Source organism: Podarcis raffonei, chromosome 3, assembly GCF_027172205.1.
Source record: "Podarcis raffonei isolate rPodRaf1 chromosome 3, rPodRaf1.pri, whole genome shotgun sequence".
Lineage (NCBI taxonomy): Eukaryota > Metazoa > Chordata > Lepidosauria > Squamata > Lacertidae > Podarcis > Podarcis raffonei.
Window position 1 is genome coordinate 96925584 of NC_070604.1, and position 27861 is coordinate 96953444.

The 27861-nt window shown below is 40.3% G+C and overlaps 1 protein-coding gene across 13 annotated transcripts in view; it reads left to right on the top strand.

The window, feature by feature from the left end:
• ESRRG (estrogen related receptor gamma) overlaps positions 1-27861 on the top strand; it is a 484515-nt gene that overhangs the window by 337106 nt on the left and 119548 nt on the right. For all 13 annotated transcript variants that reach the window (XM_053383169.1, XM_053383167.1, XM_053383178.1 and 10 more), the window contains one exon: positions 10732-10848. In XM_053383169.1, the coding sequence (XP_053239144.1) occupies positions 10732-10848 (117 nt within the window). The remainder of the gene's footprint in view (positions 1-10731; positions 10849-27861) is intronic.

Here is a 27861-nt window from a genome sequence, read left to right on the forward strand (position 1 = left end):
TGCCAGGTGGGATCTCAGCCTAAGGGTGAGTAGCTGATCCATAAGCCAGTGGAGTCCTGCTTCTGGGCTAGGAGGGAAGAAGAGGTGGGCAGCAGTTTACCTGCCCAGCCAAAATCTTTGCCATTCACTTCTGTTTGCATGCTTTTAATTCACATTTTCTCTTTTGCCTTAAAAACTGTACCACACATACATACTTACTCCTTGAAGAAGAAGAATCAATGCTGGTGGTTGGGAGAACTTCACCTATCAACTCTTTTAATCTATTACCACTATTGCTGCTGTTGCTCCAAGACGGGAGATTTTTTTTTCTTGAAAAAACCCCAACATGCTCTTAAGAGTATGTACATGCAGTAGCATTAGACCAGGCCTCCCCAAACTGAGCCCTCCAGCTGTTTTGGGACTACAACTCCCATCATCCCTAGCTAACAGGACCAGTGGTCAGGGAATCTGGAAAAACACATTTTGTGAAATTGGCAAGAATTTTATTCTAGGTCTCACAATATTAACTAGTGTGGGAAGTACCCCAAGAGAGTTTGACCCCTATCAAATGTTAAAGATGATAAGCCAGTGACTGATTCTTGTACAACTCCATTATAAAATATAGAATATTTCCCAAGGAATAGGGGAACTGGAGTTTCATTATTTGCTAACAAACCAAGCAACTTTATTTTGTTTTGTTACATCTTTAGATACAATAATGCTGTGTAGATGCCCCCCTGAATCTAGTGAATGCTAAAGAACTTTATCCATGGACACCAGCAGACTTATAAGTAATATGCCCTAACTCAGCAGCACCAAATTAGAAGTGAGTCTATTGTGATAAAACTTGGAAGGTTTTCAAGGTCCACTAGTGATTGCAGCAGTTTATTCCAGAGATAAACTGATAAGTGAACAAATAGTGTTGGCAAATTTCACAAAAATTAATGGACAGACTTAGACTCACTGTTCCTTTCAGTAATCATGGGGTGCGGTGGGGAGTATGTCTGGCCTGTGTTGAAACAGTTGTTACTGGTTGCTTTGTTCTCTGGAGTTGAATAGTTAGATCTTCTATGAATGGTGCCATTTTTATCTGCTGCAGAACCAATTTGATCTACAAACCTATGAACACTGTATGATAAATATGATATATCTTCATTTGGGAGGGTAGTAAACAAAGATAGGACTAGTTATGTAAATTCAGATAAGCGTTCTTTTGAAATGAAAACTGTAACGTTTACTTCCTGGCTCCACACAAATTCAGCACCTTCCAAGGTGTGTGTTTACCTAACTCTGAGCTAATGCCATCCTTAGCAAATCCAGACGATCTAAAAAATAACTAATTGAGTTGTTTGATCCTATAAGCATTTTTACGTAGCCCTAAGAGAGTGGTTTTTAAATAATAGAGGCCTTGGCTTACCAAATTACATGGACCTTGGCTTCAGTGCAAAGATGGCATACCTGCAGTGAACCTGACACAGTGTCACCTGAATCCATCATTACCTGATTAAATCATTCACCTTCCTTATATAAGTAAAGTCTTTGTATCAGCATTTCCTTCCAAGAATGTTTCAAGCAGGCAATGATGGATCTATTTCACCTGCCTCACGCTATTGCTTGAAATTGATTACCCAACTGAACACTGAAGTAGTTCTCTTCTACTCAAACTTTTAAGTTTTCAGGATTGCTATTATGTGGGTGCACAAAACAACTATGGCTTCTGCCTTATTCCACTTATCTGGGAGTAAGCCTCATTGAAGTAAGTGGGATTTACTCTTGGGAAGTAAATGCATGGAGAGCACTGTACTGCAAGTCACTCATCTAACTAGATTCAAAGTCTTGCAGATGGGATATGGTTGTGCCTTAGGGCAAAATTACATCAGACCAACAGATAGAGGGGGATGTGGGTGGCACTGTGGGTTAAACCACAGAGCCTAGGACTTGCTGATCAGAAGGTTGGCGGTTCGAATCCCCGTGACCAGGTGAGCTCCCATACTCAGTCCCTGCTCCTGCCAACCTAGCAGTTCAAAGTGCAAGTAGATAAATAGGTAACGCTCCAGCGGGAAGGTAAACGGCATTTCCGTGTGCTGCTCTGGTTCGCCAGAAGCGGCTTAGTCATGCTGGCCACATGATCCAGAAGCTGTACACCGGCTCCCTCGGCCAATAAAGCGAGATGAGCACCGCAACCCCAGAGTCGGTCACGACTGGACCTAATGGTCAGGGGTCCCTTTACCTTAACAGATAGAGGTAAAAGAGCAGGGAAAGATATAAAAGGTAAGAAAGCTGCGCTTTAAAAGCCTTGGTCAGATGGGTAAATAAAGGGGCCACAAACTCTGCCAAAAACAAACCTAAGAAAAAGCCAAGCAAATAAATACATATAAATAAATAAATAAAACAAATAAGTGTACTTACTTATGAAGTGTACTGTATACACTTTTGATAGCCCAACAAAAAGGATATAATGGAGATGGAAATCATGCTGGAAAATGATGGCCAGAATGATTCAATAATAGGGGCACATTCCATATGGAAATAGGGGAAAGCATTTGAAGTGTTTAATTTAGATTACTGGTTTAGGGTTGGAGAGAGACAGCATAGAGCAGGTGTGAGAAGTCCTCCCTGCCCCTTGAAATCTGCATTTCCTGCGGAAAGTGATCAATGCCTGTATACCACTGATGGGCAGAGCTAAGGACTAAAGAGGAATGGAAGGAAAAGAGTTCTTCAGCAGAACTCTGCAGCCAGACACCTGGAGATCTCCAAGTTCCAGATTCCGAAGACTTGTGTTCCATATTTGGACCATGATCTGGAGGTTCCCCATTCTTGCCATTGTTTGTTTTGTTAGATTAGTAATAACATGGGGATATATGTTGCCCTCTAGCTTCATAATGCTAGAATATGAGGGTCACTGGTGAAATTGTTGGCAGTAGATTCAGGACAGACAAAAGAAAATACTTCCACAATGTATAATTTAACTGATGGAATTACTGCCATAAGATGCCACACGACTAAACTTATCCTTAGGTAACATTAAACAGGCATCAGAAAATTTATGGAAGATAGGTCTAATGCGTACATGTTGGCTAACAAGCTGGGACATCCATCATTTATTTATTTGTTTCGTCAACTTACTATAGATGGCTTACTATATATAAATATATTGAGCTGACTTACAGTGATGAGTCAAAGACTCGAAAAGACCAAAGAGCCAAGAGGTCTAAAAGAGCTCTTTTATCTTTATATACAGATAATATAAATAACCAGCAAATAAAGTCATCATAACTAAAGGACAACACCTGGACTGTAAAATACTGAAAATAATAACCAGTACAAGCCAGCAGTTGATAGTCAGGAAATTCTCAGAAAAAAAGATACATTTATTTTTTTTAGAAAGTAGCTGAGACATGCTGTGGATGGAGCCTCCCGAACAGTAGGGGGTGACAACATTCTAGAGAACAAAGAAGGCCCACTTCTATATTGCCACTAGATGGCAATCTGTGAGTCACGGTTCATCCCCTGGAGTCTCTTCCAATCTCACTGACTGCATTTGCCTATATTGGGAAGGCAATCCGCTAATTACTTGGTCCCAAGCTTATTGTTGTTTTTGAATTATGGTGCTGGAGGAGACTCTTGAGAGTCCCATGGACTGCAAGAAGATCAAACCTATCCATTCTTAAGGAAATCAGCCCTGAGTGCTCACTGGAAGGACAGATCATGAAGCTGAGGCTCCAGTACTTTGGCCACCTCATGAGAAGAGAAGACTCCCTGGAAAAGACCCTGACTTTGGGACAGATTGAGGGCCCAAGGAGAAGGGGACGACAGAGGACGAGATGGTTGGACAGTGTTCTTGAAGCTACCAGCATGAGTTTGACCAAACTGTAGGAGGCAGTGGAAGACAGGAGTGCCTGGCGTGCTCTGGTCCATGGGGTCACGAAGAGTCGGACATGACTAAACAACAACAACAACAAGCTTAGGATGCAGTATTCTCCTGTATCCCAGTTGTGACTAAACAACAACAATGAGCTTAGGATGCAGTATTCTCCTATATCCCAGTTGCTGAAGGTCGCAGAGCAGGAAAAGGCTGTTGCCATCGTGCCCTGCTTATGAGCTTTCTGGAGGGATCTGGCTAAGCCAGTGTTGGAGGCAGGCTGGTGGACTAGATTGGTCTGATCCTGAAGGAACCTTATGTGATATTTTGTACAAGCCACAAGGATAGTCTTCCTGTGTATATTGAACCTATTATTGCTGTTGTGATTGCACAGAGTAATCTGATTGTGCAGGAGTCTATGTTATGCCCACATTATTTCTCCAGCGGTTGCCTGCTACCTTGTTTATACAAAGGCAAATGGCTGCATTGCTTGTCCAGCACAATTTTTTTCTAGCGTTTGAGATCGCCAAATCTGTCTCATAAGTTTAATTTTCTTTGGTATTTTTCTGCTGTCCTCATGTCTATAGCACACATCTCTACACACTATACATAGAGAAGGAGTACCGTGCTATGAGTGCTGGATCAACTTGCATGGATATCGGCCAAAGAATAAAATTTGGCTGGAACATACTTTGTTTGGTCATGCAGAAAGGCCTCTCTGATTACTGGGCAATAGCACAAGAGTGTAGCTTGTGCCTGGCCCTTTAAAGCCAATGAGAAACATTGGAAAGAAGAAGCATGGCTTATTAATAGCACAGAAGACAGTAGCCCTGGTCAGTGCCATTATTATTATTAGAGCTGTGACTGCTTTGAACTTTGATTTTGTTACATGCACAGCTGGCCTGCAGAACTCAGATCAGAAGCCATGCATCTGTAGTCTTAGTCAATAAATAAAATGTCATCGGTGAAAAGCTTACAGCAGCCCCAGCAGTTGGTTATCCAGCCTTTGCATCAACACCTTAGGTGAGGGAAATCACACTACCCCACTAGGTATTTAGTTTCATTGTCTAATTACTCTTGACATTCTGGTAATGTTTAACTAAAATCTACCCTCCTGTAACTTAACTGTAGCCCTGGCTTCTGGGGCATCAGAAAACAAGTCTTTAGCTTCCTCTGTGCGATGGCCCTTTAGATATTTGAAAAGTGTTATCACATTCTCCCCTTATTCTTCTCTAAACAGTGTTTCACACAGTTGTACCTTGGATCCCGTACGCCTTGGTACTCGTCTGTTTTGGCTCGTGAACGGCACAAACCCTCACGCAAGTGAGTGTTCTGGTTTGGGAACGTTCTTTCAAACTCGAACATCCGACGGGGCTTCTGCAGCTTCCGATTGGCTGCATGAGCTTCCTGCAGCCAATCGGAATGCACGCCTTGGTTTTGGAAGTTGAACGGACTTCTGGAATGGATTCCGTTCGACTTCCAAGGTACCATTGTACTTATATTTTGATACATTGCTCATAAACGCTTTCACCTTAGTCACTCTCTTTCAAGGCTGCTTTCTTCCTAACAACCTGGTTTAAGTTGAACTTGTACCCAGGTTCCATTCTTCATTGCAAAAGCCTTTAAAAAAAAGCATGTCAGAAAACCAACATGGAATTTTTACATATACCATAATTCATTTTCACCACCTCCATTGCTGGAGACTTAACTTAAACTTTCAGTGGTCATGTCCTTGAACAGACCAAAAACTTTCTGTATTTAGAACTTACCTTCCACTCTACAAAGTCTTGGAACACCCATTGGCTGTTTACTTCCCTCAGAGCACCCTCAGACTATGCACCTGCTGTTTATGGAAGAGTGCAATCCCATCCAGAACATGATTTCTAATTTTTAGACCCAGATGTCACCTACCCACAGTGTCACAACTCAAGCATCATCAACTCAAGTTTGCCTCCCCTTCTTTGATTTTGTGTGTGTCCAGTTTTTAATAGGGACTAATTTCATTTGTAGAACCATATGTCATTTTCCTTTGTCCCTCTTAAGAAAATAAAACCATTGCTTGAAATTTCACAAAAACACTAAAAATAAGCATTCCTGGGTATGTGGAGCAAGAACAGAAACTCTAATCTGACACAGATCGCATTGCATTTTCACAACACAGGGCTTTGTCTTAGTGAATATATTGTTATTGTAAGATGTAACACTACATTATTCACCTCTTAAGTGCCAAACTGTAAAAGTCCATCGTGCCACTGAAAGGAAGATACAAATTGTGCCCTGGCACTCTGTTATTCTCTCAGTCAGCTAGATGCAAGAGTATAAAATTGTCAGTGAAAAAATTATATCGCCTCCAAACTAATTGCACAAAAGACTTTTTAAAATAAGTAACCAGCGTGCAGGGCTCTCTGAAAGTCAGCCAGAAGAGATTATAAACTGCTCTATCATTCTTGTCAGCTCTAGTAAAAGCCTTAAGCTGCCCAGCTGATTTTGTTCCTTGTGTAAGGTAGGTTCATTCAAGTTTGCACCATGTACAGGTTTGCCCTCATTTAGTGTGTCTAGTTACGGAAATATTTATTTTTATTTATGTCATAAAATTTATATAACGCCTGATTGCAAAAAACCCCCACCTCAAAGTAGCTTACAAGAGGAATAAAACAATGAAATTATCATTAAAAAAAACAAACCCAGCTAGAAGCAGCTATTTAAAATGTTCAAAAATTAATTAAAATCAACAGTAAGCTAAAAACTAGATTAAAGCACATGCCAACATTCTACATATTTGGATAGATTTGTCCAGACAGAAACATTAGTAGGTGCCAAAAAGAGTGTATTGTTCTTCTTGACAGCCTGTAACATTTGTATACATCTTAGTCTACATATCTATGGAGAGAAAACTTATAGGCAGGTTTTCTGGAAGTTCTTCAAAGACGTTTTGATGTCTCTATAGCAGGGCTGATTAACTTGTGAGCCTCCAGATACTTGTCTGATTACCAGCTATCCTCAGCCAAGGCCAGCATAACCAGTAGCTGGGGATGGTGGGTGTTATAGCCTAACAAAAATCCTGAGGACCACAGGTTAGCCATCCCTGTTCTACAGTTTGTAATAAACTAAAGAAGAACAAGACAATAAAAGAAACCTTAGATATTCAGGGTACATGAAATTTGAACTCTTATTTAAATCTATGTAATAGTGTAATGGATGCATGGGACAGCACAATTTTAGTATAACATTCTTTTTCATTTTTAAGACAAGTACAAAAAATGAAATAGGACTCTCAAGCGCATTTTATTTGTGCAGGCATGGACCTATGTTAGCAGATAATCTACTTCAGCATCTATGAAACAATGGAGCCTTGATCCATGCTTAAAGCTTTTAAAAACTGGTCATAATTGGGAAATGTTGGAAAATTTGGAATAGTAGTTCAGTATAGATCAACAGAACCAGATATTTAAGAATGCATTCATCATGCTAGTTTTATTTTACCCCTGTTTGGAAGGATCAGTTTTCTACAGTGACATTGTGGTAGCAATTCATATTTATTAAATTCTAAATGTAAAAAGGTAAAGGTACCCCTGCCTGTACGGGCCAGTCGTGTCCAACTCTAGGGTTGCGTGCTCATCTCGCTCTAGAGGCCGTGAGCCGGCGCCGTCCAAAGACACTTCCGGGTCACGTGGCCAGCGTGACGAAGCTGCAGCTGGCGAGCCAGCACCAGCGCAGCACACGGAAACGCTGTTACCTTCCCGCTATAAAGCGGTACCTATTTATCTACTTGCACTTAAGGGTGCTTTCGAACTGCTAGGTTGGCAGGAGCTGGGACTGAACGATGGGAGCTCACCCCGCCGCGGGGATTTGAACCGCCGACCATATGATCGGCAAGTCCTAGGCACTGAGGTTTTACCCACAGCGCCACCCGCGTCCCAGATTCTAAATGTGTTCTAAATGTATATATTACTTACTTGGACAAAAGACCTCCAAGCTGTTTTCAACAGACAGCCTAAAATATTCATTTAAAACACCAATTAGAAAAATAAAAACATTGATCTGTCCCCCCCAGTTCCCTAGAAGTCCAGACTACAGGCCACTGTGGGTTAATTTGTTGAGTTTTGTTTTTCTTGCATTGGCCTGTGAGATGCATCTTTGTAAAAAATAATAAATAAATAAAAAAACTGGGATCCACATGGGTTGACAAAACAGAAATGTAAGTGAGAATTGCACTATGTGAAATGGTTACATTATACCAGAAAATGGGGAATGGAGCCCAGCCCACCATGTGGCTTTTGGCCAAGCATCAGCACAAATAGAAATACCACTTACATACTAGTCAAATATGAAGTTGGTTTCTTCTCCCTGATACCAATACATAATCACCTCCATACATCTTCTGGCTCAGGGAAGTTTAGGAAATGGCTGGCACCTGATATTCAGCTGGAACTTCAGGCTGCATCTAATCTTTTATGCCGTGTTCATTGTTGCTACCACCTGTTGATATACATCAAAACAGTTGAATTTCTAACTGGGCACTTCTTGATTTTCCTGTGCCTGTAATGTGAATGTAAAATATATGTTGCTTAGAACAGATGTTTAATTTAAAAATAGCTCTGTGGCACTATTTATTCTTCATTAGCAACAGTTGCACATGCACACAATAGAGAGAAGTTCAAAGGCGCATTTTGTTGTTGTGTGAAAATGTGCTTGAGACAGTATCACATGCCAAAATAGGCAAAGCAGGATTGTTCCCTGACTTGAAAAAAAATGGCTACACTCACCCTATGTAAACACACTCTGTTAACGACTGGTTTTTCATATAAACCTAGGGCCAAACTAGATATGACATCAAGCATACCTTTATCAGCCATGCCAAGGTTTTTATAAGAATTAACATGAAGTGTTAACCTGATTTTGATCAGGATCATGGCAGGGTAGGAAAGGATTAAATCCTCCCTCTCTGCATGTTGTAGTTCCAGTGAAAACCATATTTAGCTTGGTCCTTTCAATATATGCTAGATTATATGCTCAGGATTGTGGGTACTTGATTTCATCTTGAGTCAGGCATGCCATAAGCTGCACAGTAACCTAAACGTATGTGCAGTGTTTCACATGATGGAACCACAAAATCTGCTGGAGGCAGACAAAACAGTGAAGTTCATATTTGGGGAAAGGAAAGCTTTGCCCCACATGTTAGATTGCTGGGGGGGGGGAGTATATTCCACATTATATAGGATCCTTAACATGTTTTCTCTAAAGTATACCCTATTGATTTTGATGGATTTAATGTTCAAGGAAGTAGATTTAGAATTACAGCCTTGCTTTAACTTCCAGTGTACCATTCAGTTATAATTCGTATGTGAAAAGTGTGTTCTCCCACCCTCCCAATAACCACAGGATCCAACAGTGTGGTGGTAGTGGTGGGGCTACGTGTATCAAGATGCAAGAAGCTTTTCATCCCTTCATCCTCTTCTGGCATATTCATTGAATTGTTGTGCTCCTCCAGGCGGCTGTGTATTCCACTTCTATAGTGGATTCGGCTGACTTACACAGACCAGATAAGATGGTGCAAAAAAATTTCAATTCCCAGCCCCACCCCAATATGTGTTGAGTTAAAATACTAATTTAGTGCACTGTTTCTGCTGAGCATTTAAATTTTATGGCATGTGGGGCTCTCTTACCACAAATATATAACTATTTTGCAGCATCAGTGGCATGCATAGTATTATTCTTTGTTGAGTTAGCAGTTGCAAAGCATTTGAATCTTTGTACAATCCTGCAATCCGCTAATGTGATATTTAATGAGGAGACATCAGTCTGGAGAAAGGTAGTCAATATAAATCAGTGTTTACAAAGTGTGATTAACTCTGAAATATTTCATCACTGCTGTGGTCCCAGGCAGACTCTATGCTAATTACGAGAATCTGTGCATGTTTCAGGGGACTTCCGTGGACTCTGAGTGCAGCAAACATGGAGCAGCAAAATTGCAATTATGCCTGGACTGTCTCTGATGACAATTTATGTATTTGGTGTGATGACCTCCCACTTCCCAAGAGAGCAATAAACAGAATGCATTTTCATTAAGATACTAATGCACTTAATCACAGGGGGAAAGGGTTAGAAAGTAACAAAATACCTTTAAAGCGAGATGGGGCAGCGCTGATGAGGAGAGACGTTTTTATTCTTCCCCTGAAGTACTAACATCACAAACAGCATCATTATGAGTGTAACTGTGAATTTCAGGTCATGTACAAATACAGCAAACAGCTGAGTTTATACTACAAATATTACATTGGGCAAGTTAAGTAAAAGAATCCTGCTAGATCCATCAAGCCTAGTATCTCTTTCCTACACTGGCCTATGTGATGCCTCCAGGAAACAGAGCATTATTTTGTTTAACTCTGTTATTATTCATGTTGTTGTTGTTGTTGTTGTTATTGTTGTTGTTGTGCCTCCCCCCCCATGGAACACTCTCTAGTGAGGCCTGCTTGGCACCAACTCTTCTTATATCTTTGGTTGCAAGTTGCTTTGAGGGGAAAAATTTTTTTTTTTGGCTCCTAGTTAAAATGATTCTCTTCTCATAAGCATCTGATGTAATATGCTGAACTGAATGCTATGGCTTATATGATGTGGTGGCTTCTTTCAGAAGCTGCTAATATTAATGTTTTCTTTTCGGAGGTCAGTTTGGTTTTGGTTGTGTTAATTATTCATGCCTTTTTTATATATTATGCTTTAAATTTTTCTGTATGTCATCTAGAGATTGGTGTTAGGGGAATAAAAAAACAAAGTACACCTTTAGCAATAATGACACTTTTTTGGTAATATCTAAGCTTCCATGACGAGAACTTGATCGCTAATAATCCTTAATGGTTTCCTCTCTTTTTTCTTCACCCTGAACGCCACAGGTAACATAGAATACAGCTGCCCAGCAACAAATGAATGTGAAATTACAAAACGCAGACGCAAGTCCTGCCAAGCCTGTCGTTTTATGAAGTGTCTAAAAGTTGGCATGCTGAAAGAAGGTAAGGTGGATTGCGTCTTAAGTACTTGTTTAAATAGTTGTGAGCTGACCTGAGTGCTGCTCGGATTTCAGAACGCCAGGAGATACATTTGCTTTTTGTAGAAATAACAAAAACAAAGCAAAGCAATTTATCTTCCCAAACAATGCTGAGAACTGCAGTCCAGTTCATGCACAACAGTCAGTCGGTGTGATCATCACCAAGCGTGGGACCTACTCCTGAAAATGCTCTGGGGTTTGTTGTAATGCTGCAGCAAAGTACAAATCCAGTATAAGAGAACTAGAAATTGGAAGCAGAACTAAATAGAGCCAGCACTACTTATTTCCCTCTAATACAAATACCTTCTTGAAACACTAATCGCCTAAAAGTCTGGAACGAACTGGCCAGATGGTATTCCTTAGAGGAGGAGTTCTAAAGGGCGGTGCCACTGTGGAAAAAGTCCTAGAAAAGCAATGTGCTGAATCTCCAGGAGTTGTCATGATCGTAAGGGGAAATATTCAGGAAAAGACATTCCTTTAAGCACCCAGGACACAAACCATTTAGGGTTTTAGGATCAGAACTAGCTATTCGAATTAAAATTACAGGTGTGTCACAATAGAACAAAACTGTTTTCTTTTGTTTGTTGTTCTACTTTATTTTTGAGGTTTGTTTGTGCTCATCTTCTATCAGAGATGTATCCGGGTCTCAGTGTGTGCCATAAATTTCTGCTCTTATCCAGTGAAATCGATATCAAACTGTCCCAATAAAGAATGCTGTGTGTTGAGCAGTTGTTTTAAGGTGCAGTTTGCAGTGAAAAATAATTTGATTTTCAGTTTAGAAAGTGAAACTCACACTTTTTACTGCACATAATCAGTTTCCCCTCAACTGCTGTTCCAGAAAGAATATGGGCTGACAGAGACGGCAGAAAAAATTAGGCCTATCACACACCTACAGACATATTCTTATTGGATTATACTTACTAAGAATAAACCTCATACGGTGTGTGGTTGCTTTGGCAGACGCTATGATCATGTGAGCCAAAGCCTGCTGCCTTTAGTCTTACTCCGGAAAAAATCCTGACTAATTCAGTGGATTTTGCTTCACTAAGAGATACAGGATTTGCCTTTTTTATTCAGAACTGGATAGGGCTTCATCTGTGTGGAACACCTAATTTGTTTCATACTACAAAATTGTATTACGAAAACCTTAATGGAAGTGTTAGATGAACATGAAAAAACATACTTGAATATGAGTTCTTTTCAAACAGACTGCACTGTTCAGCATACTTGGCCAGCTGGAATAGAAAACCATTGTTAGGGCTGACTCACAATACCATTTAGCGTGATGCTATTGTTTTTGCCACCATGTAGTGAAATGATTTTAAATGAACCAAAGTTCCCCATGACATCCAAACACAGGAACTGTTTAAACTATGGTTAGTGTGAACAAGCCATAATATGAAAGCACAGATTGATTATGGGGAACTGTGGTTAGTTTAAAATTAAAAGCGGAAGTCTTTATCTCCTTTTCCCAGTGTGAAAAAAGAGAAGAATGGAAAGTGGAGCAAGCGTATCCCAGTTCATTCTCATAGCAGGAAACCGTACTTTCCCATTACATCTGAATTTAGACAATGTCTTTCTGAAAGTAAATAAAAATGAAAGAATTAGTCATAATCTTTAGAAAAACCGAGTACTCGAGGGTAGTCTTCACACTTTCCATTTGCTACCAGTAGCATTAAAAATCAGAATAATAAATTCTGAAGGCAAACTTTTCTGGATTTGCACATTATGAGATAATTGGCCTTTGGCGCGGGTGGTGCTGTGGGTTAAACCACAGAGCCCAGGACTTGCCGATCAGAAGGTCAGCGGTTTGAATCCCTGCGACAGGGTGAGCTCCCGTTGCTCGGTCCCTGCTCCTGCCAACCTAGCAGTTCGAAAGCACGTCAAAGTGCAAGTAGATAAATACCGTATTTTTCGCCCTATAGGACGCACTTTTTCCCCTCCAAAAATGAAGGGGAAATGTGTGTGCGTCCTATGGGGCGAATGCAGGCTTTCGCTGAAGCCTGGAGAGCAAGAGGGGTCGGTGCGCAACGACCCCTCTCGCTCTCCAGGCTTCGCGGACCTCTCCGCAAGCAGCGGGAGCGCTGGGCTCCCACGGCTTGCAGAGAGCTGCCTGTTTGGGGGCTGGGGTCGGGGGAAGCTCGGGCCTCCCCCGCCGCAGCCCCGCGCCTGGGGGGGGGGGAATAATTTTTTTCCCTTTATTTCCCCCCAAAAAACTAGGTGCACCTTATGGGACGGTGAGTCCTATAGGGCGAAAAATACGGTAGGTACCGCTCTGGTGGGAAGGTGAACGGCGTTTCTGTTCGCTGCTCTGGTTTACCAAAAGTGGCTTAGTCATGCTGGCCACATGAGCCGGAAGCTGTACGCCAGCTCCCTCGGCCAATAAGGCGAGATGAGCGCCACAGCCCCAGAGTCGGCCACGACTGGACCTAATGGTCAGGGGTCTCTTTACCTTTACCTTTAAGCCTGTGTTTGATACATCAATATTATGCTCATGAGAAATGGTAGAAGTTAAGAACAGACTAGAGACCAGGGCTGTGTATCACATAAGGTTGAGAACATGCAGCAGTGCCCACCTTTGCTAACGTGACCGTACTATGATTCTTAGGGGCCAATTTCAGAGGCTAACAGGAGGTGTCACCCTTTTTCACTCCTTGGCTCCACTGTTCAGTCTGCTCAGGTTGTGGTGGTGCTTGTTTATATCTCAAGACACATCACACAGCTCAGTGTGTTTTTGACACTATTCTTTTTCACTACTACTAGAATGCTGATGTGTGGATTTTTATTTAAGAACTGTGAAATAGAGTCAATCTCTATTGGGGGGGGTGTTAAGTGAAGTTTATTGTTTCTATAAAAATGTTGGTTACACGGGACTTATACAGGATTGACTCACTGTGTCTCCAATGTGTTTTTAATGTATAGACCAAATATTTAATCCCATGCAGCATGTCAGATATCATGCTGGATGAAATCTATTCAAAGGTAAACCCGCTCAATTCAATTACCAGTAAGTAATAAAATTTACTGTTACATCCGCCACATTGGCTGCATCAGTTGTTACAAGCTGATGGCACAGTGTGACTAAAAACTGACAGCCTAAATCTATTTACTTCATTTTTTTAAAAAAAGAAATTAACTACAATACCTGAAATAAAATCAAATTTCAGAAGCTTTGATGGAAACCTCTCTCTTCTTGAACTTTACTTGAGAACAACATTCACTGTGCTTCTTATGTAAACTTTTGCACTAAAGCAATTGGGAATTAGTCGTAACAGAAAAAGAGCCCTGGTGAATTGGACCAAAGCCAGCATACTGCTTTCCATGCCCAGCAAGATACCACTTTGAAATGCCATGTACTTGGGAAACACTTTTGACCTTTCCATTACAAAATTCCCACTGCAAAATGAAGTCATACGTGTGAGAGTACTTTTCTGACTATATATAATATAGTGTGGAATTCGGCTACTGGGCTCCTCAAAGGATCATCCTATAATGCAGCACCTCTTTTGTGGTTGCCAACATGCTACCTAATCCAGTTGAAGGTTTTACTTCTGGCTTTTAAGATTATTTGAAATAATGCCTTCTTTCATACGAACCTGCTCATTTATTAAGATCTTTGATGGTTCCATGGCCTGCTTTGGTCTATCTAGAAATAACCACATTCTTAAAATGGCACCTATAGTATGGAGCAGTCTCCTCCCACCAGAGAGCCTGCAAGCATCTTCAGTGATGTATTTTTGCAGGGAATTAAAAACCTTTTTTGTTTTTGTTCTCCCAAGCCTTTACTGGACCTTAATTCTTCCATGCAGTGATTCCCTTTTTATTTATGTATTTAGTTTACTACTTTGTGGTATCTAAGTTAATAAGATAATTTATTATTTATACCCCGCCCATCTGGCTGGGTTTCCCCAGCTACTCTGGGCCGCTCCCAATCGAATATTAAAAACACAATACAGCATTAAACATTAAAAACTTCCCTAAACAGGGCTGCCTTGACATCTGATGGGAGGGTGTTCCACAGGGCAGGCGCCACCACTGAGAAGGCCCTCTGCCTGGTTCCCTGTAACCTCACTTCTCACAGTGAGGGAACTGCCAGAAGGCCCTCGGCGCTGAATCTCATTTATTAAATGTGTATTTTGGTGTGGTTGATTGTATAGTTGTCCACTGCTTTCATACATAATGTGAAAAGTGGTGTATAAGTCTTTTAATAAATAAACTATAGAAACAGACATTGCTTATAGATATAGCTTCAGGTGGAACCCACAACTAACTGTTGAAATTAGGAGTGTTCCTATTAAGGGTGCCAGCCAGCCATATCACCTTCCAGGATAGTTCATTCAGTTCCATTTCTCCAGCACCACCTGTTATTTTCCTTGTAGCAGTCAGCTAGTATTCTGTGGCCACCGAGCATGCTCAGTTCTCATTTGACTGTTTGGGGGTTCTTCCCTTCCTTGGTTTGCTTTTCTAAAGGTTTTTTGTTCTTCTGCAAACCTTGGGGTTTCCCTAGAATTACTGTGTTGGTGATGCTATTTTGGCTATGCAAGGATCAACATTTGGAGAATGAGTTTGATATTGGTAAGATATAAGCCAATATACATGTCTAGGGCAAAATCATACTCTATTATCTCACACTTTCTCTAAGGCGTTTGGGGGGAGGAGAGATATTTATTTATTCAGTTATGTATTTTTCCAAACCAGTCCTGTGGGTTCTCTGGGTGGTAAACGATAAAGCAATAAAATACAGCAATAAAATGCAACCACTGAAATCTAAACACTGAGCACAGCAAGCAGACACCAGCCTATACAGCTAAATAAAAGCATACAAATATTATTACCAACCCCAGACAGAAAATGTCTTGTGGGCAAAAGAGTCCTCACCAGCTACCTAACATAGCCCCCAAAACTGGCTACTTGGAGCTCCTTAAGAAATTATGATGTTTGCCCCTCCAGGGTTTCTGTAATCTATTCTGACAACTCTATTTGACAGAGTGCTCAGCAAAGGTTGAAGGGGAGGGGCAGTGGAACAAAAGAAGAGAAAAAACAATGATACGATATTTGTGTCAAGAGTCATCAACTTCAGTGTCCGTATACAAATGAGAGAGTAACCTGTAGTTATTGGGACATAACAGGTGTTTGTTTTGCATCTCAGAACACTTTTCCTTCTAGATGGAGTCAGTTTGTTTCATTATTTAATGAATGTGTGTGCTGCCCTTCAACCAATTGGTTCCCAGCATAATTAACAATATAAACATTAATATGCAAGCAGGCTCCTCATGGAGGGGGGGGTCCATAAATGACACACCACCCCTCAAAATATCCTCCCTCCAGATGCCACCACCTCATCTTGGAACCTCTTTGGCAGACCTCAACAAATGGGAACCATCTTGTACCACATAGTATAGTATTTAGAGAATCAGGCTGGGTATATTTTTCTAAAAAGGCTTTCTTAGCCTGCTGTTGCTATGGACTGCTCATTTACACATTATTATTTTTTTACTGGCAGTAATGACCAAGATATTTCCTGTGTATTAGTGCCTATGCATCTGCAGTTGCTATCTTTAATTACTTATGCTCTGCTGTCATTTGAAAGTCTTGAGATCTCTCTTAGTGGCTGGCCAGACTCATTTGTTATCTGAGGAACTGATGCATGTTCACTAATTGGATGGTATACCATAAGTTCATTTGATAATCAATCAGCACTGAGACAGGAGAGAAATGGCTTTGTTTTTGTTTATTCCTCAGAGTTCCTTGTAAGTCAACATCAAGCACTCTGTAGCTGATTAAAACACACAGGGTAACAATATGCAGGCTTTGCCATTTAGTTCTAAATTGAACATGAGATTTTCAGGTGGTGTAAATATGGGCAACGCTATCAATTCAGTAGCTAACACTTTTTTTTTTTAGTAACACCAACAAAAGTATAATATGATGTACAGTACTTGCCTTACCCCAGTAATAGACGTCAACTTGTAATAGACATTTCCCCAAGGTGAGTATTGGGTGGGTGAGCACAGCTATGGGTGCAATAGCAGAGAATATTGCTATGTAACATGAGAGTTCCATGATTGGAATTCGTCACTTTTATTATTACTTTGGCTACAAGTTTATGAATGACTGGGATAAGGGTACAGAGGGTATCAGTGGTACAGAGCATGTTTTCATGCAGAAGTTCCTAGGTTCAGTCCCTGGCATCTCCTGACTGAAACCAGTCAGTACAAACCAGAGTTGGGAAGCCTGTGGCCCTCGAGTTGTTGTTGGACTACATCTCCCATCATCCCTGACTATTGACTACGCTGGTTTCGGCTGATGGGACTTTGAGTCAAACAATATTTGGAGTGCCACAGACTTTCTATCGTTGATGTAGACAATACTGAGCTTGATGAAGTTGTGGTCTGGTGTTGTATAGGACACCTTCCTATGCTCCTAGGTATTCTGAACTGATATAAGGTCCATTTCACTCACAAAAAAGGGAGGGGGGCTAATTCTTTGCCCCTAATTTCTGTTCCCATCTAGTTGAGTTCAAGAAAACATGCAGGATTAACATCTTAAACCCAGAAGGGTTCTCTACCATAACTATAATAGGAGCATTGTGTGTGTGTGTTTCAGATTTATTCAGTATGTGGGTAGTTGGTTAAGACTCCCTGTGTCATGGTCTCAACTCAAATTCTGCCTTAAAAAATAATAATCTACATATGTATGTTCATATGTGGTTTATTTAAGACCTGAGCTACTGGTGAAATACATAAATCTCCGTAAAAATGTTCAGCACCATGTATTCAGTCAGCTATAAGCAAATGCATGGATAGAATGTGTTACAAAAGAATGTAGGCAGTCATGCTCCCAAACACCATATGCATAAGCAACCTAAGACTTTGTAAATAAAAATGTGTTATCACCTTTTACGTTTTGAAGTCCTGCTGTGGGCAGGGTGTGTGTGGGGAGAAACTTATTTAATAGCATTCTTCATAGCAAGCTCTCCTTTGCAAAGAACCCGTGCATAATAGATTGCCAAGGTAAATTTCTTTCACAGTCTAATACTCTGCCAAGTTGAAAACAGAAGTGATTGTGTGAGAAAAGGTAACTATTGCCTTCAGAAACTGGAAAGAAGAAAAAGGAAATGCTTTTAAAGATATTCAAGCAAAAAAATATTTCTAAATGGATAGGTAAAAGAAATGAATTTACCTCAGTGGTATTTCTTGCCTTCTCTCCTGTAATAAAATACTTAAGTAGCACTTGAATGTAAAAAAATTAAGCAACAATACACTTTCTATTTGGGTATATTCTTAAGCAATTCTGACTTTCCAACTGCTCTTAAGGGATTTTATTTCAAGCACAGGTTACTGGATACATGAATACTGGATTTTAATTCACCCACAATTTGATCTGAATTCCTTTGAAACAACAAACTACTCACTGAACTACAGTTGGCCATGTTGTCGCCTCTTAACAAGACTGTGAACTGGAAAAGACCGATAACAGATAAGAGAATGCATAGGCAGGTTGCTGGCAACCTTGCTGCACAATAGATGGTCCAATGAGTTTCTGGTAACATAACTGTTGTGTTGGATTTCTCTGTTGCACAACATTAAAACTCACCTGTCTGCTTATGCAAGAGCCCTTGCACAAGCAAACAGAATGTGGATACAGCCCTGTGGCTCCAGAGTTTCTCCTGGAATGTCCCTAGAATGTCTCCTCTTCGTCCCTTCCAGTATCCGAGTTCTGATATTGGAGAGGAACTGGCTATAGATCTTTCAGTACCACCACAGAGGAGTCATATGACACTCTTATCTTTCTCTCCAAGGGTGGATATCTGTCTCCACCTTTAGTGAGGGAGATCTAATGCATCCAGTGGCTTCTGGGATACTCCCTCATAATTAGGATTACAGCATATATATATATATATATATATATATATATATATATATATATAAAATATATATTATTTTTTTAAAAGTAGTGATCCATCCAGAGATGCCAAAGATTAAACCTGGAACCCTCTGAATGGAAAGCTGAGGTTTTAGCACTGAACTACAGCCTTTCAACAATGATCAGTTTTCCTCTTGGAATCAGGAGTTGTAATTTCTGTGGGTTCAAAAGTCTTCCTGTGCTACATAACCGAAGTCCATCACTTCTTATCAACCACAGTATGTCTTGTGAACATTGCCTTTTTCATATACTGTATGCAGTTCCCAGGCTAAAATAAAAATTAGCATTTTTTTACTTACAAGGAAAATATTGTTTCTCTATTTTAAAATATTCACTAGTTTTAACCCAAGGGAGAAAATGGGTGAACTTTTACTTATGTACCAGAAATAGTGACAGTCATGTAAGTGATAACTAAGGGGGGAGTCAGAGACATGCCCACAGGATGTAGGATTGGGTCTGATGTGACATCTTTCCCCATTAGCCCTGAGACAAATAGCTGCCTTTTGCCCTTTCTCCTTGGCACCAAAGCACGTTTGTTTCAAAATGCCTCAGTTTAACTTAATGCTCATCTGTGCTCTTATCTGGGAAAAGGCTACTTGTGTAAATAATTTCCCAGTTTTATTTTTGCCTCTTACTCTTTTCCGTTCATCTGCTGCACAAAGCAACTGGGATTGACACCCCATGTTCATAAGATATTGAATTAGCTTGGCACAAAAATATGTAGTATTCTAACACTTTTTAAAAAGCTACAAAGCGGGAGGTCAGGTCTGATTTTATTTTCTTTCTTTTCCCTCCCTTTTTTGAACACTGGCATAGTTCTGTTCCACCATTCCCCAAGTTTAAAATGCAATGAAGGCAACAAAGTTTGGTACAGATTTTTCTCTTCTCTGGAGGGTCCTGCCAGAGTAATATTAAACCGCTGGCACCAAGCAGTATTCACATAATGCTTGAACAGGCAAACCTTTGTGGTCTTGGCACCAAACCTGCTGGAAGTTTAAGAACTCCGCATGACCCCCTCAATCAATCAAAGCAGACAGGGTATCAAGAAACACTAAAATTACAAGCTGTAAATATCACATGTGTGATCTCATGGAGCTGTCCCTCAGATATTCTCTGTGTATTAAGCTCTGCCTTGCTATAGAAACGGTTCCAAGCAACATTTCATTGGGCCAGTCAGAAACCAAGCCACACCTCTCCAGTTGAGCCAATGATATCCTTTCAGTCAGCTGCTTGGCGTTTCTGCCAGTCTGCAGCATCTGTCATTTTCCACCGTCTGGGACACTCTTTGTCTGAGCCAGATTATGATTTTATTTGCAGTCTGCAGCATGACTACCATGGTCAGGAACTCACCATCTTAAATACGAGATAAGTGAAGAACAATAAGTATCCCACTCAGTGCACTCACAGCAGTCTGTAATTAGTGCTGATAGTTTCTTTTTCGGGCAGATATACAAAACGGAGCGTGCCTAATAAGTGATGAAAAGTAAGAGCTGAGAAAATCCAATTTGAAATCTGATTGCCTTAGCTTAAAAAATGCTTTAATGCTCTTATTGGTCATTATAGAGGGCAGGCTGGCATGGTTTAAGCACAGAAAACATGCATCTGTGACTGTATATTTTATACCAAACTCTTATGCCTAAATGAAAATAAAAATTACTGGATTTATCAAGTACGTAGGACTAAATTTCACAATCTTATATTTAATAATATGTCAATAACCATCTGTTGCCTGCACCTAGTCCTCCCTGATGTAATGCTATTTGCATGTTTTGTGTACATCCTAACTGTTGGGTGTGGACTTATTTTCATTTTCAATCTGCCATGGATTTTTTTACATTTGTACTTGTATGAAGTTTACATTTTATACAAGCAGAGCAGAACCCATTCATTACATACTCCTCAGATATCAGAGATGAAATATTCACAAAGTCTGAGTTTCGCACTAGTAAGTTGAAAGATTGACCCTATATCCATAAGCAAAGTGTTTGAAAGATGGCCTAGTTTCTATGAAATTATAATCAGTGTGTGACTATTTAGATGTGATTTTTTTAAAAAATCTATATTGTTTGTGACTCTTCCTAATCAGTTATGAAGATGTACAGTGGTACCTCGGGTTACATACGCTTCAGGTTACATACGCTTCAGGTTACAGACTCCCCTAACCCAGAAATAGTGCTTCAGGTTAAGAACTTTGCTTCAGGATGAGAACAGAAATCGTACTGTGGCGGCAGCGAGAGGCTCCATTAACTAAAGTGGTGCTTCAGGTTATGAGTTTGCCATTTTGCTGAAGCTAAGCAGAACTAGTTTGGGTCAATGCCTGGATGGGTGCCCATATGAAAACCATAAACCATATCCTGTGTAGAAAAATGTAAAAAAGGAAGAAAAAAAGAAATAGGTAAATGTTTCATAATTAAGGCCTCAGAAGTCGTCACAGTAACTTTCACATGTTGGCATTTGTATTTGAGTTTTTGAATTAATGTGGAAGTGAAAGTGGTAGAGTCCGTAAAAGACAGAGTGTTCTCATTTTTTGAGATGAAACACCCCAATAGTCTGGAGCTGGTCTTTTTTAAAAAATCTATTTATTCATAAGAACTCTTTATATGGCTGTTCTATAGTAGAAGTTATTTGGGTGACTGAGGCCCCATCTGTGCTATACTTTTAAAGCAGAATTATACTACAGTACTTTAAACAGTCATGGCTCCCACTCCGCCCGAATCCTGGGAACTATATTTTAAGGGTGATGAGTGTTGTTAGGTGATCCCTGTTCCCCTCAGAGAGCTACAGTTTGCAGAAAAGGGGATTGCTTATGTTAAACCACTCTTGGAATTGTAGCTCTAAGAATGTGTCGGCTGTGGAAGAGGAAGTTGTGGCTGTGCTGCATGTTGCCTGAACCTGAATTTTTGGTTTAGCGCTCTCCAGACACCTCATGGCTCAGCACTGCAACAACAACAACAACAACAACAGAGGAGAAGCAAAGCAGCTTCAATCTCCTTTCCAGAAGCCCACACATTTTCTCTTTCACATTAAGCCACGGTGTTGCATGTGACTAAGGGCATTTGCGACAAACAAACAAAAATGCAGCGAAACTGGTAGCAAAGATGATGGAGTTTACAGGCATGCATTATGTAAAGCATTCAGTTAAAAAAAAATTTGGATGGTCATGTTCTCTTGGAATAACCCGTCAGAAACCGCTGACTGTTTAACCCAGCAGCTTTTCTTACTCTATTAATGTTTCCTTATCTTTTGTCGGTTCCATGAGTTGTTGACCATAGTGTTATTTTTCTACAAAGGTAAGAAGGATCTTACACTTTGATCTGAAAAGCGTCTCAGTATGATCTCCTTTATCAAGGAGTTCCTCTGCTAGTAATCCCCAGAATTCATCTGGAGGATTGCCACTAAGTTTGATAAATCTCTGGAAGGCCAGGTAATTTTCCTATCTCATATACTGTGTGCTACTTCTGGGTCTGATTCTGACCTTGCCAGAAAACCCAGATGGCCTATGAAATGGAGAAAATATCATAGTAGTAACTCTCTAATAGTTTCTGATTAAATCTGAAAGAGAAAGCATTTTTTAACATTAGAATCATTGAGGCCTTGAATGGGAATGAAAGGAATTATGTATTTTTTTAAAAAAAAAATACTTGTATATCACTTTTATTTCACAGCAATGTCAATTAAAATCAGTAGTAAACTAAAACAGATTAAAACAAACATCAGCATTGCACATATTGGAAGTTATCTCATAGTTATATACCTTTCAACATTTTTCTGATGAAAATGGGGACGTCCCATTCCATAATGATAATTTTACTATTTATACCCCACACATCTTACTGGGTTGCCCCAGCCACTCTGGGCAGCTTCCAACACATATAAAAACATAATAAAACATTAAACCTTAAAAAACTTCCCTATACAGGATTGCCTTCAGACAGCTCGGGGGTTGGATAACTACAAACCCTCCAACATTTCTCCAATGAGAATAGGGACATCCTAAAGAAAAGTGGAACATTCTGGGATCAAATCAGAAACTGGGATGGCTTCTCTAAATCAGGGACATCCTGGGAAATAGGGACATTTGGAGGGTCTGTAGTTATAATATCCCATATTATATACTTTCAATTTACATCATTGGCACCCGAGAAAGTTCACTGAAGAGCTGTGAATATGATTATTTCCCTTCATCCAAGGAAGCTTTCTTTCGTTTTGTAACTCTTGAATTGCACCCCAAGTATTCCCCAGGTTGTTGGTTTTTTGAAGACTAATAAACCATTTGGCTACAAAAAGAAGCTGAAGTATCTTTAAGTCAAGCACAAGCAGGGATGGGATGCTTGTGGTCCTCCAAACCTTGCTGGGCTACAGCTTCCATAGCCCCTCCAATTTGCCACACTGCTTGGGGCAGATCTTGGAGCCCAACAACATCTGGCTGGGCACAGGTTTACCATCCCTTATGAGGTTGGTGTATGTTTAAGGGGGGAGGGGTGTTTAATATACACACACAAAGTGCTTGTTGTTGAGTGGGATAGAGTTGCATAGCTTTTTGGCCTTCATGCTGATGAGCAATCATTTCATATAAGAATACTTCCTCTGGGCAATCTTTTGTTGCTATTTCTGTTGGGGAAAGCTCCCCCCCCCTTCTATCCACTCACTCGGGGCAGTACGGCTCCCCACTCTTCGTAGCGTCATACTTTTTATTAGCTGGCCCTGTTTCCTCCAGAACATCACTTTGATGACGTCAGATCTTATCTGGATAGTTGAGATGTTTCAGCAACATCTCATCTCTAATTAAAATACTTGTTGTGAAGGGTTCTTAAGTACAGCTGCTTAATGAAGTTAGAAAGTGCATTTGGATGCAGACTGTGAAACTTCTGCTGCTGGAGTTACTCTCAAGGGAGAATTGTGCAGTCAAAAGACATTCTGAATTGCTATCTATCTATCCTCTTTTGTTGCTTTTTATTTCTTTTATTTCCTGCCCCTTTTTTTAAAATGCTGGTCAGCTGGAATAAATGCTCCCCACCCTTGCCACCTTCTGCCTCCTCTACTTTCTTGCATGGCTCGGTCTGACACGTGCCTGGCAAAGTGGCTTCTTGGGAATTTGAAAGTATTTGAATGTGTTATCTGATTAAAGGGATGTATATGTCTTTAATTCTCATCTGCAGTCCCACCTTTGACACTATCAGTTAAAGCAGAGAGGAGCTGAGAGTCAGCAAAGTCCCAGATTCAACCCAGATAACCTGAAATGTTTAACTGTTTGTAGAGAATAAAAGAATGATTCTTTTTATTATTAATAAGAAAAGTCCTCCTGTCGTTTGATAGTTAGTCTGGGTATTACTTGTCCAGTTTGAGTATTTCAGAGTGCTTATTTATTTCATTCATTTATTTGTTTAGAAACTGTATATTCTGCTGTACTGTATCAGTTTAGCTCTCAGGGTGGCTAAAAGTCTTTAAATCTTTAAAACAATTAGAGAACAGTTTATGAGACAAAGATAGCAGCAGCAGCAACCACCACCACCACATGGCTAAAACAAAAGTTCAACAACAGAAAAGCTAAGAAGCACAGGCTATTCTGAAATAAACCATCTGATATTTTTAAAAGACATACACACACATACATACTTGGTGGTAGGACAAAAGTATAGCTGCCTTATAGATGTTCAGGTTAAAACATTTTGCAGATGAGGTGCCACCACCAAAAAGGCATTTCCCTTGACTTCTAACCACCTAACCGTAGAAGGCAGGGGAACAGATCAGAACTCCCTTACTCCTTCTGACAAAATAGTTTTTCAAGCAGACTCTTTTTAAGACTGCAAAAGCAGCCTTGTACCCTATTTGACTGGAGAAATCATGTTGCAGATTTCCTGCAAGTGCTTGGCATATAGATACATTTATCAGAAATGCCAATAGAGACTCAGATCACTTTATAAAATAATGTTGAAAATGGAATTTCAGCTGTGAAAACCTGAGCATCATTTTGTTCTAAGAGTCTATTCTTTTAAACGGTTGACAAAATTTACTTGTGATCATTGTCTCAAAGCAGACATATTTTTTTATTAAACCACATTTTCATATATTTGTTTGTGCAAAATGTATCAGATTTAAAGTTACTTCATACATACAGAGTTCATGCTCACAGTCATAAGTGAAAGTTGCAGAAGTGGTTATTTAGCTAGTTAGATGTGCTAGAGAGCCAGTTCCCAATCACATGTTTTTTAAACAACAACAACAATTTATTACTTATACCCCGCCCATCTGGCTGGGTTCCCCCAGCCACTCTGGGAAGCTTCCAACAGAATATTAAAAACACAATAAAACATCAAACATTAAAAACTTCCCTAAACAGACTTTTGTACATTTGTGTTTAAAATTGTGATTTGAGAAGCGGGCCTTATTTTATTTTTGGTGGATAAAAATAACATGAAGCTGATTTCCCCCTTTCCAAAACTGTATTCATTTTTTTTGAAAAATAAGGTATACGATCAGTTGAACTAGAAGGGGCGGGAAGGAGGAGAGAAAATATTTGCCAGTAGCATATGGATAGCTCTGAAAGTATATCTAATGTACATAATAATCCAAATGGCCTCTTGCTGTGATAGAATCATAGCAATAAGAGTTCAGTACTAAAGCGTTTGGTTGTACCTGAGCTGGCTGGAGCCTGCCAGCCCCTGCCAGCCCACTGAGAGCATCTGTCTTGCCACCACCTTGCTCACACTGTGTCCTCCACAGGCTCTCAGATTCTTTCGACTGTGAGCATAAATCATCCACCTGTCAGGAGATCTTGCTGCTTGGATTATGCAATGCCTGCCTTCATTTGGAGATGGCGTGAGCAGAAGATTGCTCCAAATGGTTTGCATTCATTGTAATGCCATTCCAGCATTTCCCTAGCTTTAATGAGGGATCAGGATGGTGATGACTTTCTGAGACAATAGAAGCCTCAGCCAGCCTTGCTTTGTGTATTTGTATAGCCTACTTTAGAAGTCTTTTCCATTTTTGCCCCCTTTCTTTTATGTGAAGACATGAATGGCTTCAAAATTCAGGCAAAGAATTAAGTATTGCACAAAGCCAGCTGCCCACATTGCTCAATGTTTGCTGGTTATGTTACTTCCCTCTAGATAATCAATGATTTATCCCCTTCCCCCTTTAGATCGGACAGTTTAATGTTGATTATCTATTCATGCTGCGCCTCTGGAACTGTGTAAATAGCAAGTTTGTTGCTTTCAGTTGTGCTTTGTTTAAAATTCCAGATTTGCAGTTTCTTTTGATGTGGACATACTGCTGGCAAATACGGAGAGTGACCCACATCTAAACCTCTGCAGGTGCTCTGATGTGCACATGGATCTTCCAGGAAGCAGGGGTTTCCCCAGTTGCTGCAGTATTTAGAGACAGAGCTGTGTGCGCAGCGGATAGGCACCTGCATTGTAGTAAATAGGGAAGCCCCTTTGTACATGAGAAGGATATGTGCTCAGTTGTGCACTGTTGTATGCTTGGGGATGTCCGTTTTGAAGCTTCCAGAATTTTATTCTTAACTTACTTTTCATTTATGCCCCTCTGTGTTTCAAAATGCAAGTACAGTGGTACCTCGGGTTAAGTACTTAATTCGTTCCGGAGGTCGAATTAACCTGAAACTGTTCTTAACCTGAAGCACCACTTTAGCTAATGGGGCCTCCTGCTGCTGCTGCGCTGCCGGAGCCCGATTTCTGTTCTTATCCTGAAGCAAAGTTCTTAACCTGAAGCACTATTTCTGGGTTAGCGGAGTGTGTAACCTGAAGCAAATGTAACCTGAAGCGTATGTAACCCGAAGTACCACTGTATGTTTTTAACTAAGCAACAGTTAACATTTAAAAGAGCAAACTAAGACAAATTTCACGTATATGCACTACCCACTTTCTGTAAAGAGAGCCAATAAAGTAGTTCAGAATTACACAGTTTTGTGACTCATGCAATTTACAAAGAAGTGAAGTATTTGCTTGGTATAATGTATAGTTGATTGTGTTACAAATATCTTTAAAATGGATCATCTCAGCCAATGGGATGTAATCAGGTTTTTGAGATATGGGGAAAGTAGACTTTTCTTAATCTGAAATGCCTTATTTTTTGTCTGGGATGGCAAATGGCTAACTTGTTTCCTATGATGTTTTGTGTTGCATCTCTTAATGAAAAGTAAGTAGTCTCTAAACTTGACTATTATATATAATTATAGAACTATAGAGTCGAAGAGACCCTGGGGATCATCTAGCCCAACCCTCTGCAGTGCAGGAATAAGCAGCTGTCCCATATGGGGATTGAACCTGCAAGCTTGGCAGTATCAGCACCATGCTGTAACCAATACTTCCTGGATGAAAGAGGCAATTACTGGGACTCTGAAGATCTGAACAGACTGCTGAATGTGACAAAGTTGATGGAGTAGTCCATTGAGGGGGAAAGGTTGTGTCTAAGCCCGTGATTCAAGTGTGGAGTTGGTCTCCCTGAGGAAACAATGAGTATTCTGGGTATGTGGCATAACTGCTGTTTCCAACCCAGTTTTGTATTTGAGCCATGGATAACTCCTCTATTGTTTATGCATTCCTTTGCATGTTGCCTCCTGTTGGTCACTGCCTATTTCTGTGGGCAGTACTGGTCTTGATGGATCTTAGGTCTGGCCAGGCATAAGGCAGCTAACCTAGAAATTAAATTGTTAGGATGGGCAGAAAAGGTAAATAAAAGGAAAGGGGGGGTGTTCCAAAGGCTGATACAAAGGAGATTATGGGATATTAAGAGGCTTGAGAAGTGATGGTAGTCAGTCTATGTTGGATAGGAGGAATGGAGGAACTGTGGTGGTCGGTGTGTAACACCATTGTTGGGGGGAAAGAAGTACCGTATCTTTCGCTCTATAACACGCACCCGACCATAACACGCACGTAGTTTTTAGAGGAGGAAAATCCGTAGGCATGCCACCCGTAGGCATTCCCTCCATAACACGCACAGACATTTCCCCTTACTTTTTAGGAAGAAAAAAGTAAGTGTTATGGTGCAAAAAATACGGTATATTTAGAGGAGGGTTGGGGCTCAGAGTCCC